This window comes from Fringilla coelebs, assembly GCF_963513975.1.
Source record: "Fringilla coelebs genome assembly, chromosome: 9".
Taxonomy (NCBI): Eukaryota; Metazoa; Chordata; class Aves; order Passeriformes; family Fringillidae; genus Fringilla; species Fringilla coelebs.
In genome coordinates, this window is record NC_140067.1 from 3,626,376 (window position 1) to 3,646,523 (window position 20,148).

General features: G+C 43.5%; 1 protein-coding gene across 1 annotated transcript; it reads left to right on the plus strand.

Moving 5' to 3' along the window:
• Positions 1–2,015: 2,015 nt before the first annotated feature.
• MYSM1 (Myb like, SWIRM and MPN domains 1) lies at positions 2,016–19,901 on the plus strand. The gene is made up of 20 exons (XM_084210977.1): positions 2,016–2,092; positions 3,980–4,055; positions 4,248–4,318; positions 4,580–4,657; positions 4,789–4,815; positions 5,114–5,192; positions 5,638–5,736; positions 6,324–7,075; positions 7,909–8,039; positions 8,868–8,971; positions 9,854–9,931; positions 10,987–11,075; positions 11,395–11,449; positions 11,528–11,578; positions 12,410–12,484; positions 13,509–13,697; positions 13,876–14,008; positions 15,768–15,873; positions 15,982–16,039; positions 16,845–19,901. Exons 1-20 carry the CDS (start codon positions 2,034–2,036, stop codon positions 17,001–17,003), a joined length of 2,469 nt encoding a protein of 822 aa, XP_084067103.1. The 5' UTR covers positions 2,016–2,033; the 3' UTR covers positions 17,004–19,901.
• Positions 19,902–20,148: the final 247 nt, after the last annotated feature.

Sequence of the window (20,148 nt, forward strand, 5' to 3'; positions counted from 1 at the left end):
AGATGTCTGTATTTCCTCAAGGTATTCCCAAGACTACAACAATTATTAACAATTATTTTTCTTCCTATCTTTTGTCATACCATTGTCTAGGTTTTGCATTTTTAGATAGAGAGAACAAAACCCATCACATTTGCCATTTATTAATTTCACTTTCATTCCAGCACAAAGACAAAATATGTAGAATAAAAAGGTGGCAACTTGGTTCAAAATATTTGTATTGAGATGACAAAACAAATATAAAGAGAAACACTTTCTGAAATCAACAGAAAGTTCTCTGGGGTTATTTCCCTAATAATGATAATCAACCCTTACACTTCCCTTCAGATTATAAACCAAGTTACCACAAACACCCAAACACCTTTTGAGAAACGAAACATGGATTTAAGAATGCATGAGACTAAAGCTGATTTTTGTTATTGATAAAACAACATTTTAACTCGACCCTTGCAACGCCTGGTGAAGGAACGGACATGACCACGAACTTGAAGGACATAGGGGCACTCAGCCCATGTAGGCTCAGAGGATCACAGAACCATTTAGGATGGAAAAGACCTCCAAGACCATCGAGTCCAACCTATGAGCAATCATCACCTTGTCAACCATGTCCAGTCTTTTCTTAAACATCTCCAGGGAAGGGGACCCCACCCCCAACCTGGGCAGGGTGTTCTAATATTTAATCATCTCTTCCACTAAGAATTTTTTTTCTTAAATCCAATCTAAACCTCCCCTGGTGCTCTTGTTCTGTCCCTTGTTCCCTGGGAGCTGAGCCTGATCCCCAATCCAGCTCACCCTCCTGACAGGGAGTTGTAGAGAGAGAAAAGGTCTCCCCTGAGTCTCCTCTTCTCCAGGCTGAACCCCCTGAGCCACTCCTCACACTTGTGCTGAGCCCCTTCCCCAGCTCTGGACCCCTCCAGCCCCTCCTTGTCCTTCTTGCATTGAGGGGCCCAGACCTGCACACATCTCTGAGGGTGCTCCTCACCAGTGTGTGCTCCAGCACCCACATCTCTGAGGGTGCCCCTCACCAGTGTGCGCTCCAGCACCCACATCTCTGAGGGTGCCCCTCACCAGTGTGTGCTCCAGCACCCACATCTCTGAGGGTGCCCCTCACCAGTGTGCGCTCCAGCACCCACATCTCTGAGGGTGCCCCTCACCAGCGTGTGCTCCAGCACCCACATCTCTGAGGGTGTCCCTCACCAGCGAGTGCTCCAGCACCCACATCTCTGAGGGTGCTCCTCACCAGCGTGTGCTCCAGCACCCACATCTCTGAGAGTGCTCCTCACCAGCGTGTGCTCCAGCACCCACATCTCTGAGGGTGCCCCTCACCAGCGTGTGCTCCAGCACCCACATCTCTGAGGGTGTCCCTCACCAGCGAGTGCTCCAGCACCCACATCTCTGAGGGTGCCCCTCACCAGCGTGTGCTCCAGCACCCACATCTCTGAGGGTGCCCCTCACCAGCGTGTGCTGCAGCCTCCCAACCGCCGCCTCCCACACGCCCCTTGTACCCCCGCCTGACTATCACCCCTTTCCCCTTGGCTCTCAGCCCAGCCATGTCCCCTCAGCGGTGGCCATGTCCCATCAGCCCGTCCATGCCCCTTCAGCTCTCGGCTATGTCCCCTTAGTCTGGCGGTGACGCCTCAACTCCCGGCCATGTCCCCTCTGTCCGGCCATGCTCCCCCTGTTCCCGGCCATGTCCCCTCAGTCCGACCGTGACCCTCCACTTCCCGGCCATGTCCCCTCACTGCCCGGCCCTGTCCCTCAGCTCCCCTGTTCCCGGCTATGTCCCCTCAGTCCGGCCGCGACCATCCACTTCCCGGCCATGTCCCCTCAGTCCGGCCGCGACCCTCCACTTCCCGGCCATGTCCCCTCACTGCCCGGCCCTGTCCCTCAGCTCGCCGCCCGCCTCAGCCGCCCTGCGCTCCGCCTACCCCAGCGCCATCTCCGCCTCCGCCGCGGCCGCTCCTCTGGGCGCTGCTCCCGCCCATCTCCGCGGTGCCTGGCCCGCCCCTTCCCGCGATATCGCCGGGCCCGCTGTCATGGCGGCGGCGGAGGAGCCCGAGGTGGACATCGAGGGGGACCCTGCGGCCGCCCCGGGGTGAGTGAGGGCCGCGAGGGGCCCGCTGCGCCTCGGCCAGCGCGCCCCGTGGCCTCGCGGCGGGCGGCGGCCGTGAGGGGAGAGGCGCTCCTGAGGGGGCGGCCCGGGCCGGGCGCTTCCCGCCGCTCCGGGAGAGACCTTGGAGTGTCACGGGGAGCCCGTGGAGAGGGGGCAGCGCCGGTGTGGGGCGGCGTCGGGAGGGGCACTGAGAATGGGGCTGTGGTAGCGCTGGTGTAAGGAGAACGCGGAACCGCCGTCATGAGGTCCCTCAGAGCCCGGAACAGCGCTGCGAGGCTGCTGGGAGAATCCTTAAAATACCCATGGAGAAGGTGTTGGGTTGTGTAACTGTGTTAGCGAGGGAGGCTCAGGATGCTGAACGCCCGGAGTGAGGTGCAGAAAACGGGTTCATAGAATCATGGAATGTTGAGGGTTGGAAGGGACCTTAAAAATCTTCTTATCCCAACCCCCCTGCCGTGAACAGAGATGTCTCCCACTAGAGCAGGTTGCTCAAGGCTTTATTCAATCTGGCTTTGAACGCTGCCAGGGCCGGGGCATCCACAATATCCCTGGGTAACCTGTGCCAGGGCATCACCATTCCCAAGTAAAAGAATTTCTTCCTAGTATCTAACCAAATTTTTCCCTCTTTCAGTTCGTACCCATTAGTCCTTGTCCTATCACTACAGTTCCTGCAAAGAGTCCCCCTCCGGTTTCCTTGTAGCCCTTTCAGACAGTGGAAGTTTGCTATCCGCTCTCCACACAACCTTCCCTTCTCCAGGCTGAGCAGCCCCAGCTCTCCTAGCCTGTCTTTGTAGGGGAGGTGCTCCAGTGCTCTTATCAACATCGTGGGCTTGCTCCAACATTTCCATGGCCTTCTTATGTTGGGGACCCAAGAGCTGGATGCAGCACCTCACTGCAGGTGAGGTTTCATCAGAGCAAAGCCCTGGCGCCGTGCTGTTTTGATGCAGCCCAACATTCCACTGGCCTTCTGGACTTCAGCAAATTCACAGATAAGGGAGGCTGAAGTGAGTAGGCAATGACTGCAATGCCTCAAATCCAGCACTTGCAGGTGCTGGGAGAGAATGAGAGGTTTGTAGCAGAGAAACACTGCCCTCAAGTAGCCCCTGCCCCTGCTCCAGACAGGCTGCTGGCAAAGGGGACTCCTACCCTCTCTTGGGTATGCTGAAAAAGAAGCAGGAGTTCTATTGATCTCTGGACATGGAGACTCATCCTGATCCTTTATCCTATAAACAGATGTTTGAAGTGCTGCACAAAGCAGTTCAGAGCAGTAGGTGAGTTAATTTAGTAGCACTGCAGGGAATATAGGGCTAATTAGTCTTCAGACAAGACAATGTTGTGGAAGTAAAGATTTTTGAAAACAGGTAATTACACAAATTACTAAGGAGATCTTATGCTGCATGAAAATAAAAGGAAGTTGGTCAATGATGTTAATCAGTGACAGATCTTTAAGTAGTAGTTATTTACAGAAAAGGTTAAATATAAACTGGATGAAGTTTGTATGAGCATGAGATTAAATATTGGGAAGAAACTCTTGCCTGTAAGGGTGGTGACCCCTGGCCAAGTTGGACAGGGCTTGGAGCAACCTGGTCTGGTGGGAGATGTCCCTGTCGGCAGTGGGTTGGAATGAGATGATCTTCCAACCAAACCATTCCCAGATTTTACTCTGTGGTTCTAACAACCCTGTATGACAGGATTCTATTAAACCTTGTGCAAGCAGGAGCTCTCCTCAGCAGGAAAAGCAGTTTGCCTTTACAAGAAAATGCTTTTACCATTGGGGGTAAGATGTAGAAATGTTAAGTGGAGATAATACAACTCAATGACATTCAATATTAAAAATACAACAGTTCTGAACACTGGAATCTCTTTCAGAGATCATGAAAACACAGCATCAAGCCTGCTGCAGGATCACTATCTTGATTCATCTTGGAGAACTGGCAACAGTCTTGTAAGTATTTTTTAATCAATGCTGCTTGTAGCAAGATTATCAGAGCTTCTGTGTTCTCTCTTCCCTCCAGGTACATGCTCTTCTAGGTTTTTAACCACTGCTTCTTCCTTACTTTTACAAACTATTTCTTGTCAGTACTCAAGTATAGTGTGGCAGAATTGAGATATTAAAATGTGTTTTTGTTGTTTGCAGCCCTGGACATTGGACAGCAGCATTAGTGAAGAAAACAGGGCTGTCATTGAGAAGATGTTGCTGGAAGAAGAGTATCCTTTTGCTGATTTGGTTTTATATTTTCTTGTAGAATGCTAAAAAACCTCTTATTTCCAAAAGAACTGGACAGTCCTTCCCTGTCAAGGTGACTGAAACCCTGTCAACTTCTAGGTAGATTGCAGAAATCCTGCTGTAAAAACTGCAGCATTTGTTTCTACAGCTGGGTAATTCTGAAGCAGTGTAATTTATCTGGTTATAAAATTCTCACATGTACAAATATCTCTGATGCTTTGGAAACTTAATAACTATTTCAGATATTATTTATCTAATAAATCACTTTCTGAAAAAATTTGGCTCAACCAAAAGGAAGTGGAGAAAAGATCTATGAAAAGGTAAGATCTGTCTGGGAAAAATTCTTAGTTACCTGAGTAGAAATGAAAATTCCTTCTAAAGTCCTTCTTATTTGCTGGATATGCACCAGCAGCACAATTACTAATTTTTATTTTCACTCTTGCATTTACAGCCCACATAAGAAAACTGGAAAAGTCATGTATGTACATTTAAACAATTGAGTTGTATTTTTAAGTGTGATGTCTGACTTTGTTTAGTTACCAGATACTATTTTTAAAAAATTAAAGTTTCTTTTGTTTGACCATATAAAAATTATTTAGGAGGCCTTTCAACAGGAAGAAGTATTGTGTGTAACAAGAGGCTAGAGTAAACCAGGTTTTGGGGAGTTTTTTGGTAGCACAGTGGTCTTTATGATAAAAATTTGTTAATTCTAGTTGCCTTTTCACCTGAACTTTTCTATTTGGGAAAGCACTGATTTCTGCTTCCTGCATTCCCAGGGTGCGTTCACCTACAAAATCACCTGGCTGTTCCTTGAAGTGGACATCAGAGGAAAAAGAGCTGTTTGAACAAGGACTGGTGAGTTTGTTTATATATATATTTATATATAAAATATTTTAAATTGAACGAATGAGTTATCTTGAACAGTAAAGTAGTTGACATGAATAAGCATGTGATATAATCACAATGCTGCATTAACTATGAGAAGTATAGCATAGTGTGTTCTGAAGGCAAATCAGGTAATAAAGTAAAATCCTTTACTGTTGTAAGGTCTGCAGAGATTATATGGTTGTGCCAGTTCCTTGGGATAACAGGCAGCAGAGTGCCTGAAATGGGTGAAGATGCTTTAGTTAAAAATAACAGTAATTGTTTCTACTGGATGAAGTTTCCTTCTTGGTAGAACATAAATAGTGAGGTTCTTTACTGTGGGTTTGCTGTAGTGTTTGTGAACTCATTTGACACGTGGAGTGCCATGTCTGGGATGTCAGAGTTGGGGTCACTTCCATGTGCTTTGTTGCTTCAGGTGAAGTTTGGCCGCAGGTGGACAAAAATTGCCAAACTGATCGGCACTCGAACGGTTCTGCAAGTCAAGAGCTATGCTCGGCAGTACTTCAGGAACAAGGTAAATGGAGCATCCCTGGACCTGGCAAAAAGGTGTTTTCCAATGGGTAGCTTGGTTTTAATCTGTCTTTTCAGGGCACTGCTGTCAAAGCAGGTACTCTATTCATTCCCATATTCAGAGAAGTGGAATATTGTTATTTGCAGATTTAAATGTGAAGTCAGGCCTGATTTCAAATTCCTAGAGTGACCACTGGTTTTATTGTTGGTATAACTAAACAATAAATGCAGTATAATTGTAGTCCCTTACACTATTGGTTGTTAGTTTGAAAATACTGTTTTTCTACTACACAGCACTTTGTAGTTTTAGCTTCAGCTTTATTTGTTGTAGTTTTAGCTTCAGCCTTATTTGAGATTTCATGGACTTTAAGAAGAAATAACTACTTTCTAGGGCTTTTTGACTGGAAATACATGCAAGTTTATACTTGGCCTAAAGTATATTTATAATGCTGTGTAAAAGTCAGTTGCAATGGATTAAATTAAATGAAAATGGTAAATTGATGAAGAAACACTTCAGAATGTCTGCTGTTCAAATAAAACAGTCCTGATTATTAGGGGGCAGATGACTTTGGTTTGTTTCTCCCTCCTAAGGCAAAAAATGGTGATTCAGAAAAAGAAGAGCAAAGTCAGTGTGGGAGCAGCCTTCCCATGGAAGATGGGACAAGGGTGGAAGCTGGAAACTTGAGAGGCCGTGCAGACCCCAACCTGAACGCGGTGAAAATCGAGAAGTTGTCAGATGATGAGGAAGTGGACATAACTGATGACATGGATGAACTGCTCACTCCTGCCTTCCAGCAAGAAACTGGAAAATCTGAGTTACCTGTTATCCCAAAAAGTCCAGTTGAAGAAACAAAAGCAGTGGAACAAGGAGGTTTTTCATCTGCTGGCCACAGTTCTGCAACTGCTTTGCCTAAAGAAGATCCTCAGCACATCAGGCCAGAGACAGTGGATGCGTTGGTATTTCCTGCTGTGGCAGCAACGTGTTCTCAGCACCTGAATGGGGATAAATCTTTGAATTTGGATTACCAGCAGTACAACAATCTTGTTGAGAAAGCTGAGCAAAGTGGACCAGTCACATGTCCTGCACAGGGAACCGATCAGGAGCTCAGTGAGGAGCAAAGAGACTTGGCTGATAATGGATTGCTTTTTCCTTCTCCCTGCCAAGTGGATGAAGATCATCAAGAGGAAGCAGAGGAGCTGAAGCCACCTGATCAAGAAGTGGAGGTTGACAGAAGCATCATTCTGGAAGAAGAGAAGCAGGCTATTCCTGAATTCTTTGAAGGGCGCCAGGCCAAAACACCAGAGCGTTATTTGAAAATCAGGAATTATATTTTGGATCAGTGGTGAGATGCATTAATGTTTTTTACTGAAATAAGTCATTATGATATCCTGGTCTGATGTAGTTGTAACACTACTTAGTACTAACAGCTTACTTCTGAGTAGAGTGAAATTAATTGTATGGTAGCTTGCCAGTGAAGAGCATTCATTATTAATATTTCTTTTGCATCTTCCTGATTTTTTTCTCTGGCATTCTGGAAGCTGAGCAATGAAAATACTTTGAAGCATTAAGAAAATGAATGTTCTGTACCAGAACAGGCTGCATTTATTTTGGCTGTGCTATTTCCTTGCCATTTTTGCTATCCTATGCATAAGAATGGTTTTAACAAATGGTTCCTTAAAATAACCAATGGCATTAATTCCATAGCTCTGCCTTTACAGAAAGGCAGCAGGAAGTAATAGTGTGTGCTAGAGCAAATAGTGTTGACCGAAGGAATGCCTCAAATTAAGAATCAATTTGGAGTGGTGCTTGTGCACTTAAATGTTTTATATTCCATCTGCAAAGGAGTGGTGTAAGGAAACATAGTGACTTGTAGTAGAAGGCTCAAGATAGTTTGGTTGCCGGTTTTGGTTTGTGCTTGCTTTGAAGCAGAAAGAATTAGTGAGTTTAACTCTGTCCTCATTCAGTTGTCTTGTGCTCTGACAGGTTCTAGTTGCAAAGAGAGAGACTAAAATTCCATTCGACACCAGAGAAGTGTTGAACTAAGATTCAGTATCAGCTTAAAGGAAGGAATAAACGCACAGGGAGTGAAAACAGGACCTCAGTTAAAGTGCCCCAATTCCTTCATCCCCCCGTGGTTTGTTCTGCTCTTTGACCAGGGGCTGTGCTTTGTTTTAGGGAGAGATGCAAACCCAAATACCTGAACAAGACCTCGGTGCGGCCGGGCCTGAAGAACTGCGGGGACGTCAACTGCATCGGGCGGATCCACACCTACCTGGAGTTGATAGGAGCCATCAACTTTGGCTGTGGTAAAGATATTTCTGTTAGAGCAGTCAATAAATGGCCTCTTCTGGTGCAGTGATGAAGGACTGCCCAGCACTAGGGTGTGCTGCTCACACAGAGGATGCACATTCATCCTTGCTGATTCGGTCATAACCTTGGAAATCTAGAAGAGCTTGTAACCTATTAACAGGATTAGGAATTTTGGGTTTACACAAAGCCTTCTGTTTTTTATTTTTATTTCCCTTTCCTCGTGTTTAATCACACATCAGTTGGTGGGGTGTCTGTTTTGTGTCATGCTTTTCTGTGTGTCCTGATACCAGCTGTGTCTGAAATTCTGCCCTTCTTATTAGGTAGAATTCAAGTAATTGTTTCTTTTCCCACACTAAATTATAACAAATTTCTAAATAAATACCAATGCCTTCATCCTCAGGGCTAGTTTTTTAACAATTCAAGTGTTAAAATTAGGTGAACTGTTAAAAGTGAATATGCATCTGTAACTTGATGTTGGTTTAAAGGCTCTGAATGAATTTTGGTCCAAAGCCAAATGACAGTCACCTAGGAGAGGAGAAATAGCCTGCAATTACATTTTGTCCAAAGTAAAGTTATTAAAAATTATTTAGAAAGAAGGAGGAGAAGAGGAGGTTTTGTTGTTTTAAAAGTGTGGTGGGAAAAGGCTACATCACCACTCAGAATTATGACCATCAAGAGATGTCTTTGCTGTGAGGTTTTTGTTTGCTTTCTCCCCTGTGCCATTTGCTGTTGTCACTTACCCGTGTCATTGCTGTGTGTGTGGCAGTGCTGAGCAGCCCTGAGCTCTGCTGACACGGGAATTGTCCCCTGTGTGTGTCCTGCAGAACAGGCCGTGTACAACCGGCCCCAGCCCGCCGACAGGAGCCGCTGCAGGGAGGGCAAGGACACGGTGGAAGCCTATCAGCTGGCCCAGCGCCTGCAGTCCATGGTACGGCCTGGGGGCAGCAGGAACAAAGGGAAAATCCTCCCAGCCTGCATTTATTTGCATGCCAGGGCACCTTGGGGAATGTCTCCTCTCAGGCTGCAGTTTCCTTAGGGTGCCCTGCGATTCGGGTGTCAGTCTTGGTACAGGTGTCTCACACCCCCTGACATGTTCAGGTACTTCAGCTGTCTTGCAGGCCTTCCCCTGCAGCCTGAACCCCCTCCTCCCCACCTCCCCATAATTTATTAGCCACAAAATAGTGAAGTGCATTGCAGTGTGTGATTAAGTTGCTTGTTTTTCAACTGTTAAATACAGTAGGTATATGTTATGGCTTACTGAGAGCCCTATGCACACAATTAAATGCAGCAGTAACTCATTTATAACTGCACGAATTACCAAGGCTTGCCAGAGTTAATTTTTATATTCACACTTAATGTAGCATTTTTAAGTACTTCACAGCAAAGTAAATCAGTTGATGAGAGGAGAACTAAATCAGTCTCACTTTAAAAATAATAAATTGAAATGTAAAGAACTGTAGCATAGACTAAATGTAAACACACTGAGTTTATAGCTTTGTGTGTTGTCTGAGCATTAATTCAGAGCTGGATATCAGTACCCTCTTGCTGTCAGGGGTGCTGATATTCCGTGGAACACTAACAGGCTTTACAGCCTTAAACCCCAAAACCTTTACTGATGATAATTCCTGACAGATTATGAACTACTTAATTCTACAGAAATCCGGGGTGTTCTTTATTTTCTGGGAACATGTTGGAGTGTCAGTACCATTCCTGGGGCAGGGACCTTTTGGACAATGTCCTTTTGGCTGCCTGGAAGAAGGAAATGCAGTTTTTCTAGGGTAATTTGACTCATGGTGGTTTCTTGCCTCAGCGCACGAGAAGACGGCGAGTGCGGGACCCGTGGGGAAACTGGTGTGATGCAAAGGATTTGGAAGGACAGACATTTGAGGTAACCCTCCTGTGTTTTAAACTTACCTTAAATATCAGTTCCTGCTAATTGCTGGCAGGTGCTGTGGCATCAAACAGACAAGGGAACAGTTGTGTCATAGGGATTTAACCTCTCTTGTGGAAGTGTAATTCGAAAGTATTGCAGCAGCTGGCACATCTTCATGCTGATTAAAGCAGCTGCATTTGGGGTTTGCACAGGGGTTTTATGCCCATAAAACTTGTTGCCTTGTCTTGTAGGAGATTTCATGACCCGTTGCTTTCAGTTAACTGCCTTTAGGGTAACGGTAGGGGATGGGAGAATAACATTTAAATGTTATTTTTTCAGTCCCGTATGGTTTCCTTGTGCTCATTATGCAGGTGATAATGAGTTCCTAATATTAATTCTGCTACTAGCAATATCCCCAGTAATACTGTGGTTTATTAAGTGCTTAAAAAATTCATACAAGGTTAAATATTTTATGGGAGACTTGGAAAGAAAATGCATGTCTGTTCCTACAATTACAAATTACATCAAAAGTGAAGAACTGTAAACATCCAATTTTCCTGTATACAAAACCTTCTTAATTTTCAACCTTTCAGTAATTGCTTGTAACAATTACTTCCATAATGGTATCATGCCATACCCCATTTTTGAGTAACTGTGGTTAGTAATTCCAACACTTCCTGTAAAATACATATTTAGATGGACATAAAGGTTGAAGACATCCCTAAGGAGGGGGCATGATAAATTCTGGTCGTGGTTTGTAATGGCAGATGGTCATACCTGGATTTCCATCTGGTTTGTGATGTGGGCTGTGATTTTACTGAATTTGAATGATTTGGAGAGTGAGAGAATTCTCTTATCAGGCACCTTGTGGACTTGATCTCAAATTGTCATTTCTTCCACACTGCTTGGTTCTGCCATGGCTGTTGTCTCTATCATGAGTAGTCTTGTAACACACAAATTATATTAAGAGGGCAGAGATACCAAGAATTTATTCTGGGCTGGTTTTGCTATCAGGGCTGAAAAAGCACTTCAGACATCGAAACATTCAATTTTTAAAAAAATCTTTTCAGCATCTCTCAGCTGAAGAATTAGCAAGAAGGAGAGAGGAAGAAAAACTGAAACCTGCAAAACCTTCTAAAGGTTCAAGACAAATCAAAAGGTATTTGATCACATCATGTTCAGACATAGATCTGCCAGAAATGGAACCAATGTCCTGTGTAGTGTCAGGCTGGAAACCTGCACAGCATTAATATGTATCCTGGTCTGAAATAGCAGGGATGCTTTTCAGATGTTCTGTGTTGGAATTTAGGAGTGTGGGAAGTGACATTTTGGTGTTTGGTGGAAGCCATCCTAATGTGGGATGAGAAAATCCAGTGAAGAAAACAAGGTTATTCCTCCTCTGCCAAGGAGACAGTGGGAAACTTGAAAAGTTTCCTGACTGTCCTACATCTTTAGAGAAATTTTCTTTCATTTTATAGTTCCTTTGATCCCTTTCAGCTGATACCATGCTGTTTGTTCACGGAAGAAAAGCAGGTATGTACCTCTGAGTGAATTAGCAAGAAGGCTCCATTGCCTGGGTTACTTTTCTTATCATTGTGTTTATCATTTCAGGAACCCTTTCAGGTGAAAGTGTCTTCTGAAGCACTTTTAATAATGGATTTGGTAAGCATTAAGGTTTATCTTTCAAAAAGCTGTGATGTGTGTCCTGTGGGTTTGGTTCTTGTTTTTAATGAGCAACATAACAAGAGCAAGAAAATAAAATAGAGAAGCTGTAGCTGCCCCATCCCTGGAAGTGTTCAAGGCCAGGTTGGCTGGAGCTCTGAACAACCTGTTCTAATGGAAAGTGTCCCTGCCCATGGCAGGGGGGATAATGAGATAATAATTCAAGTTCCTTTCAATCCAAACCATTCTGTGATTTTTTTTCCAGTCAGAGCTAGAAGTGTGAGAATCTAGTATTAAATAAAGCCCCTAAAATGAATGGTTTTTGTATTGTGTTTAATACACAACTATTGACCTTCTAGAAAAGCTAATAAGAGCTTTGCTACTTTGCTGAGAGCTTTAGTACTTACTACTCTCTGTCATACTTTAATTTGCTTAAAGCTACTTTCTGAAACAGACTGCCCTTCTGAAATCTATGGCTTCATTTTCTCCCAGTCTGGGAATTGATTTTGTGTTTGCAAAGCAATGTGTGGGTTTTTTTCAAGAATAACAGGCTGTACCAAAATGTGTGCAGTTGTTCAGCACTGCCCAGGCTGCAGTTTTTGAACTTCCCTACACATTTCCTTGTGTATGGAAGTGTTGCATTCTTGCATTACATCTGTGGTGTGTATATAATAAGCAAGTTTAATCTTTTCTGTTGGCTTTAAATGGAAGTACTGGGTATTTGAGAGTCTTGAGTTGTCTTGAGTTTTCCTTCTACATATCCTTGAGAAGTCACTGCCTTGTGAGAAATCCCACAACTTGGACTTTCCTACTTGTTTGATCTCATTCCAGCACTCTCATGTGTCTCTGGCAGAAGTGATTGGGCTGCTCGGTGGAAAGTACTCTGAAGCTGATAAAATTGTGGAAGTAAGTGTTTGTCTTTTCAAATTTTCTCTAGAATATTAAAACTGAAATGATCATAGTTACAATTTGAATAGATGTAACTGATTTCTAAAAGGCAACTAATTAAATATATATTAAAGTCGAAGTCCATTACTGTAGTCTTGAAATATGAGAGTTAACATTCAAGTGTCAACTGCATCATGAGAAAGATCTGGTAAATGCCTCTTAAAACTCTGTAAGTTTTCTGTAACTGATTCACAGAATTCACAGAATCACTGGGTTGGAAGAGATCTTCAAGATCCTTGAGTCCAACCTCAACTAAACCCTGGCACTGAGTGCCACATCCAGTCTTTGTTAAACACATCCAGGGATGGTGACTCCACCACCTCCCTGGGCTGCCACTGCAGAACTTTATCACTCTTTCAGTGAGAACTTTTCCCTAGTATCCAACCTGAATTTCCCTTGGTGCAGTGTGAGATTGTGTTCTCTGGTTCTGTCAGTGCTGCCTGGGGAGAGACCAACCCCACCTGAGCACAGGCACCTTTCAGGGGGTTGTAGAGAGTGATAAGGTCACCCCTGAGTCTCCTTTTCTCCAGGCTGAGCATCCTCAGTTCCCTCAGTTTTTTGTCACAGGGTTTGTGTTCCCAGCCCCTCTCCAGCCTCGTTGCCTCCTCTGGATGCATTCAAGCATCTCAATGTCCTTCCCAAACTGAGGGGCCAGAACTGGACACTGCACTCCAGGTGTGGCCTCCCCAGTGCCAAGTACAGGGGCAGAATGATCTGCCTGCCCCTGCTGGGATATCACACTATTCCTGATCCAGGCCAGGATGCCATTGGCCTCCTTGGCCACCTGGGCACACTGCTGGCTCATGTTCAGCCGGCTGTCAACCAGTCCCCCCAGGTCCCTTTCCTCCTGGGCCTGTCCAGCCACACCATCCCCAGCACTGCAGGGGGTTACTGTGGGCAAAATGCAGGGCTGGGCCGCAGTAACCCCCTGCAGCCTGATGGATGCTCCTTGCACTGCTGCAGCCAGAGGTTCTTTCCCCAGGTGCGGGCGGCAGAGCCGTGCAACAGCCTGAGCACAGGCCTGCAGTGCGAGATGGACCCGGTGTCCCAGACGCAGGCCTCGGAGTCGCTGGCGGCCAGGGGCTTCCAGGTGATCGGCTGGTACCACTCCCACCCCGCCTTCGAGCCCAACCCCTCCATCCGCGACATCGACACGCAGGCCAAGTACCAGGTACAGCAGAGACCTGCCAAACACCCGAGCCTGAAGGCTCCCTGGGCTTTGCGCTGTTGCACCGATGTGTCTTACAGCAGCTCAGCGTGAATTGACATAAAAGCTGTTCTTTAGGTTTCAGCATTGCTGCTCTGAATAAGACTGGATTTTTGTATGTGGTGTTTTTGGTGTTTTTTAGAGCTATTTCTCCAGGGGTGGTGCCATGTTCATCGGGATGATCATAAGCCCTTACAACAGGAACAATCCTCTTCCCTATTCCCAGATCACCTGTCTGGTCATTAGTGATGAGATCAGTTCTGATGGTTCCTATCGTAAGTATCCCTGTTTAATCCAGTGTCTTAATTCTTTGGGTGTTAAGGGGAAGATGTCTGGTGTTGAACCTGAGAAATCAGTATTTATGTATTTCTATTGTTAGTATGATGACATTATATAAATGGTGCAATTTATAATGGTAACATGTGCTAGATAAACCCAGGAATTTCACTGAGAAAATAAACCTGTGGGTTGTCTGTGCTATGTGGACAGGAATATACAACTATAAATACATACAAGATTGATCTTCTGTGTTAGTAGTTCCCACAATTCCTCAAAGAAGTGAAAGGGCTGGGACGGAGGTCCCTGTTATTTACATACAGAATCCATGTGAACAGCTTAGAAACTGTTTCCCATGTCTTACTTGGCCTGCATTACAAAATTCTGAACAGATTCTCTGCTCGAGGAGACAGAAGTAAATAGCAAAGCATTGGCTGCTACAGTTGCCAAAAATCCTTAATTTTTGAGTAACGTGGCATTCAGCAGGTCAGAGGATCAAATAAATGTGCCAGCTGTCCAGGGGAACACAAGGCATGAAAGCTGAAATGGTGCTGGTATGAAATCCCACCTAGAGGGAACATTAATTCCTCATTAAAAATATCATTGGCATTTTATGAAAACAGGGTCTTCTCCTTTCTTGAACAGTTAAGGACGTACCACATAAAATTTGCTGTATTGCAAGTGATGATCAGATCTTCTGCTCTTTTCCTGACACAGATTTGATGAAAATTCCCCTGATATCAGTAGATGGTTCTGGTACCTGCCTGTTCTCTCTCCTCCTCCCTTTATAAATAAAGTCCTGTTTTTTGCATCCACACTCCAAGGTTTCCAGGTCTCTTGGCATAGCAGTAGCCAAGCCAAGAGAGCTTCCCTCTGTTTCTTCCAGAGGGAGACAATGGAGCCCATCTGTCTGGAGCCTCACTGCACAGTCAAGGGGCAGCAGTGGCCACATCTGTACCCCAGTTCCTGTTTACCACACTGAGACTCCTGCACTTTTATCCTCCCACACATCCCACCCTTGTGGGGGGGAGTTAAAATACTGACAAACTCTATTGCCCTGAGAAGTAGACATTTCTGTAGTCATGTGCATTTTCTGTCAGAGGATTTCAGATTTCTTTTTAGTTCCTGAAATCAAGGTTTTACAAAATGCCATCTCCTCTGGCTCTTTGGAAATGATTTACTGAAATGTACAGTCTCTTTCTTTCTCCCTGATTTTTGGTAAACTGATTGTGTCTTTCAAATAACTTTCTGATGGTTCTTTTAAAATATTTTCTAGAATTCTCCCACCTGCAGTAAACCAGAAGAATTTCTTCATTTCTGAGCAAATTTCCTTTGAAATTGAAAACAATAGTGAGGACTTCACCATCAGCCCATTCATACTGAAAAACCAAACCTTTTTTATTAATTTAATAACCATATAACTCTTAGACTACAAAAGTGCACCTAAGTTAGAAACACTCAATTAGGTTTTTCATTTTTGGGTTTGTTGTAGATTTCTGTCCTTCTTTATGGAATGGGAGTTGGCAAGGGCAGGGAGCAGAACAGATTTCCTACTCCCACCAGAATTAAATTTGGAATCCAAAACACGTCATCCTTTAACCTCCTTAATGTTGTCAAGTAACAGAACTACAGGCTTCTGCAGTCAGTAATAAATGAGGAACAATTATGGGGAAGGAAGAGATTGCACCTAAACTGAACAGGAAAAAAAACAGTGGAGTGTAGCAGAAACACTGAATAATGATCTTCAATTGGTTGCAGGCCTGCCCTACAAATTTGAAATGGAACAGATGTTGGAGGAGCCTCAGTGGGAATTAGTATTTGAAAAAACAAGGTGGATAATTGAGAAATACAGATTTTGCCACAGGTTGGTGTCCACTTCTGTTACAAACAGCCAGGTTGGATTTATTGTTACGTTTCAGTCAAGACCCATGGTTGATTTCTCCAGCACTCTTGTTTGTTTTTCTTCCAACAGCAGTGTCCCCATGGATAAAATTTTTCATAGAGATTCTGACCTGACTTGTTTGCAGAAAGTAAGTTTTCTTCTCTTCACTTTTTTATAGTATATGTTTTTTTAAAATGCAAATCTGTTTCATGTCAGAAGTCACCTGGAGTTACACTTTTACAAATCAGAGATGTAAATTAATGATAATAAATTATTTCTGTGGCACAGCTTATTTACTTACAACACAGTGAAAATAAAGGTCCTCCTCTCAGAGAGGTGGGAATGGTTATGTGCAGACACCAAGTTTGACCCTCAATTTGGTGAAGAATTAATGGCAATTTATTACTCAGGTCTCTGCTCAGCATTTTGTGTGCTTTCCATGTCAAGACCTGCACATGTTTCAAGAGCAGATTTGGCCTTCCTGGTCCTTTGTTCCATCAGTAAAATGATGCTGTGCCATGTTTGTCATGGATAAGTAGGAGCTGTATTTTCCAGTCAGTGTGGTCACTGCTCTGGAGCTCTGACTCTTGGCAGCTGTACCATTATGGCACAAACAAGACAGAAACTCTGCCCGAAACAAAAGACATAACCGGAAAACTTGCACACAGTAATTGCACACATTGGGTTTTTTTGTTTGTTTGCCCTCAATAAATCTTTGATTATAAAGTGTAAATCTAAACTTGAGTTGGTAGAATGCTCTGAAATGCAGTTGTTGGGTAACTGGTTTTAAGGACTTGGGTTTAGATCATCCTGTTCCTTTTAAATTTATAATGTACAAACACTTTTTGTAGTGTTCATCCTAAATAAATAAATAAAATTCTCTTTGCAATACTTACCACATAAAAGAAGGGGGAAATGACAATTTAAAACAGATATCCTTTTTTTTTGCCTAGCTTTTGGAGTGCATGAGGAAGACTTTGGGCAAGGTAACAAACTGCCTCATTGCTGAAGAGTTCTTGACTCAGATAGAAAACTTATTCCTTTCCACATACAAGAGTGAAAAAAATGCTGAAGGAAGTGAGAATGAACATTCACACGAATTGCCAGTGTGATGGCTTTGGAATTTTGATTTCATTTTTTAATTTCTTCCCCTCCTCTCCATTATGTCAACTCATCCAGAATTGTTATCCCTTTTAGTAGTGACTGTTAAGAATCCAGTGTCATTTCATTGTTGTGGTTTAAAAACACTTTGAAAGCTCCTAATGTGTGACCTGTGTGCCCGAGGAATGCTGAATGCTGATGAGTGCCATGGAGTTAATGATTGACCAGCCTGATGTTTGGGAAGGAGGACACCCTGTCAAGAGTGCTGTGCATCAGTCTGCAGAGGGAGCTTGTCCTCTCTCAAGTCTTTCAGTCTGGGAATTTTCTCTAATGTTTTTATCTACAAGTGCACCTCTAGCTCAGAATGGATTTGTTCCTTTGCTTTAGGGAGTGTAAGTTCGAATGAGTTCACAGAAGGGAAACTTAACTGAAATGAGAGTTTTGTAAAACTTTCCTGGTGTCCAGTAAGAAGTTTCATACAGTTGTAGCAAAATGCGTCACCCTATTTCATTTTTTACTATTATTTTTCTTATTACTTTTCCCCATGGATTTTGATGGCCAAGTAGCTTTTTTGGTATATTCTTTGCTATCCTGCTTCTATACTGGGGAGAAAAAGCTGGCAAGTTTCATGACTTCTCAGTAGTGGCTGTGCTTGTTTCCAGTGGAAATGATAACTCCTGTCTTACTACAGGTTACCTCTTTCTGACCTTCCATTCTACAGGGAGGTTTTATGTTGTTCTCCAGATCATTGTGGTTTGTCCACTTCTAATTGTCACTGTTTCCTGTGGAAACCAGAGCTCCTGATTGATGGCAAACTGAGTGCAACGAGCAGAAAAGGATTTGTGGTTTTGAACAAAAAAAAAACCCCCACTTTTATATTCAGAGTCTTCTCTATAATGTACAGTTCAATAGAAAAACACTTGTTTATATCAGTTCCTCAGTTATGATTTCATACAGGTATGTATTTAGATAAATCAGTCACAGATTGATCTTGATTGAGAAGTTTCCTGATTGCAACTTGGAAATATTTCATGAGCTGTATCACTGTGAATCCTTTTAGAAAAAAATGTGCTTTAAATGTTGCTTTCTAAATACTAAGGAAACTTGACTTGTCTACAGTTATTACTATTTACACATGTTTATCTTGGGCAGAGCTTCTCAGAGAGGTCTAAAATATATTTGAAAGTTTCAAGCAAGACTTGGAGTTTATATCTAGAGGGGAGACAATGGACCCAATTTTTATTTTAAGAAAATATGTGTGTGTGTATATATATATATAGTTCTACATAACATAAATGGAACTTTGAGATTTTATATGTTTCAACTTTTTGTTTGTATGAGAGTTTGAAAAGCTTTAAAATCATAGAGTTGCATCCCAAGGAGGGAACTCCTTCACAGGAAGTTAATGTTATATTTTTATCAGGCTTCATGAGTCTCTCTGTCACAAAGGGGAGGGAGCAGAACCTGACCAGATGAAAATGTGAGCCCTTGAAACTCAGTGATTTTCCCACATTTAAGAGCTGTGGACTCAGAATTACTGGTGGGTGTTGTGTGCTCTTTCTATGTTCAGCTGTGCTAGTACACAGCTGTAGGTCCCACTACTGTGTGTAATTTACCACTTGGTGTATCCATCTCTCTCTGGCCTGTTGGCTCAGTCTGCATTTACTCTAAACTCATCTCTGGGGTTTCCTGACCACCACTATGGCAAGGACTCCTGGATTCCTGGCTGAGCTACACTCCAGGTGGGAGAGCATTCGTCCTCCTCAGGCATGGGGTGTAGTGTTGCAGTTTTGCAGGTTTCTGGAAAATCTCCCAGTGTCAATGTCCTGACAATTCCAGTTAGAGCTGCTGGGAGGAGAGTTTTGAACCTCTGTTGTCACAGCACCATGAAGCAGATACTGCTCTTGTTCCACACCCTATTCCCAGCCCTTTAGGGATGAGTCAGGATTACCCAGGTAGTGCTAACACTGTCCTGGCTGCTTCCCTCTTTGATGATCACTGAGGTAAAGTCACACAGTTGTATTATTGTATTCAACAGTGGTGTTATGTAAGGAAATTTTTGAGGAACCCAGGCTTTTGAAGTGATTTTTCTGAGGACATGGGGCAAGATTGAACCTTTGATATGCACATAAAAGCTCCAGAATTCCAAGTGTTTGTTGCAGGGTGGTGTGGAGAAAATACAATGCTTGTGCCATCAGGATCCAGTCTAGCACACAGAATTCTGTAGGAATTGGAAAGAGCAATGTGATGCTGAGTAATGATTTTGTAGACAGGAGGCAGGGTAAGAAAATAAACTAACCTGCTTTTCATCATTTAGTTTCACTGGGTGGTTAATGATGCGAGTTTGGAAGTTGCATGCTTCCCAGGACATAAAAACTGGTTTAACTAATATACCAGTTCTACCAAACACATTTTAGGCATGAAATTTTTTTATTTAAAAGTTTTTTTCCCCATCCAGGCTTTATTTCACTGAACCTGTGCTAATTTGCTGTTCCTTTCCATAGGACCAGTGTTACACCATACCAGGTCATTGCTCAGGATATGAGAAATTGTTGAGTAGTAGGTAGAATGATACAGTTAAAGGTGGAATTCAACAGGTTAGGAAAGGAAAAAAGAAATTCACAAAAAACCCACAAAATAAACCCAAACAACTCATCCCCAGATATTACTTCTGGCAAATATCCCTATGGGCATTTGTTGGCTGAATCATGTTTTGCTCTCCCAGTTACCAGCGGTGCTGCCTCATAGGGACACAGATCTTGTGTGCAAGGGGAGGGAACATCCCTAATTTTACTTTTTTTAAACTAACCAACTTGCCAAAAACAATTCAGTTGAAAAAACCAAAATCCATAACCAAGTAAAAAGTTAACGCTGTTCCATTGGTATTCACTCAGTACTTTTTTCCTTTGCTTGCTTCTCTGCTATTTCTGCCTGATGACAGACAAGAGTCTACTAATAAAGGCTGCACATGCAAGAAAGATGTGTCTGTATCTGTAACATCTTGTCTCCGAGGCGGGTCTGGAATGGCTTTGTTCCGTGTCGCTGGCCCTGACCGAGTGACAGAGTAAAGCTGGGCTCCAGCAGAGGGAGCTTTGTCACAGCTGCTGCGGGAGAGCTTCGGAACTCGCAGCGGAACTCGGAGCGAAACTCCAGCGT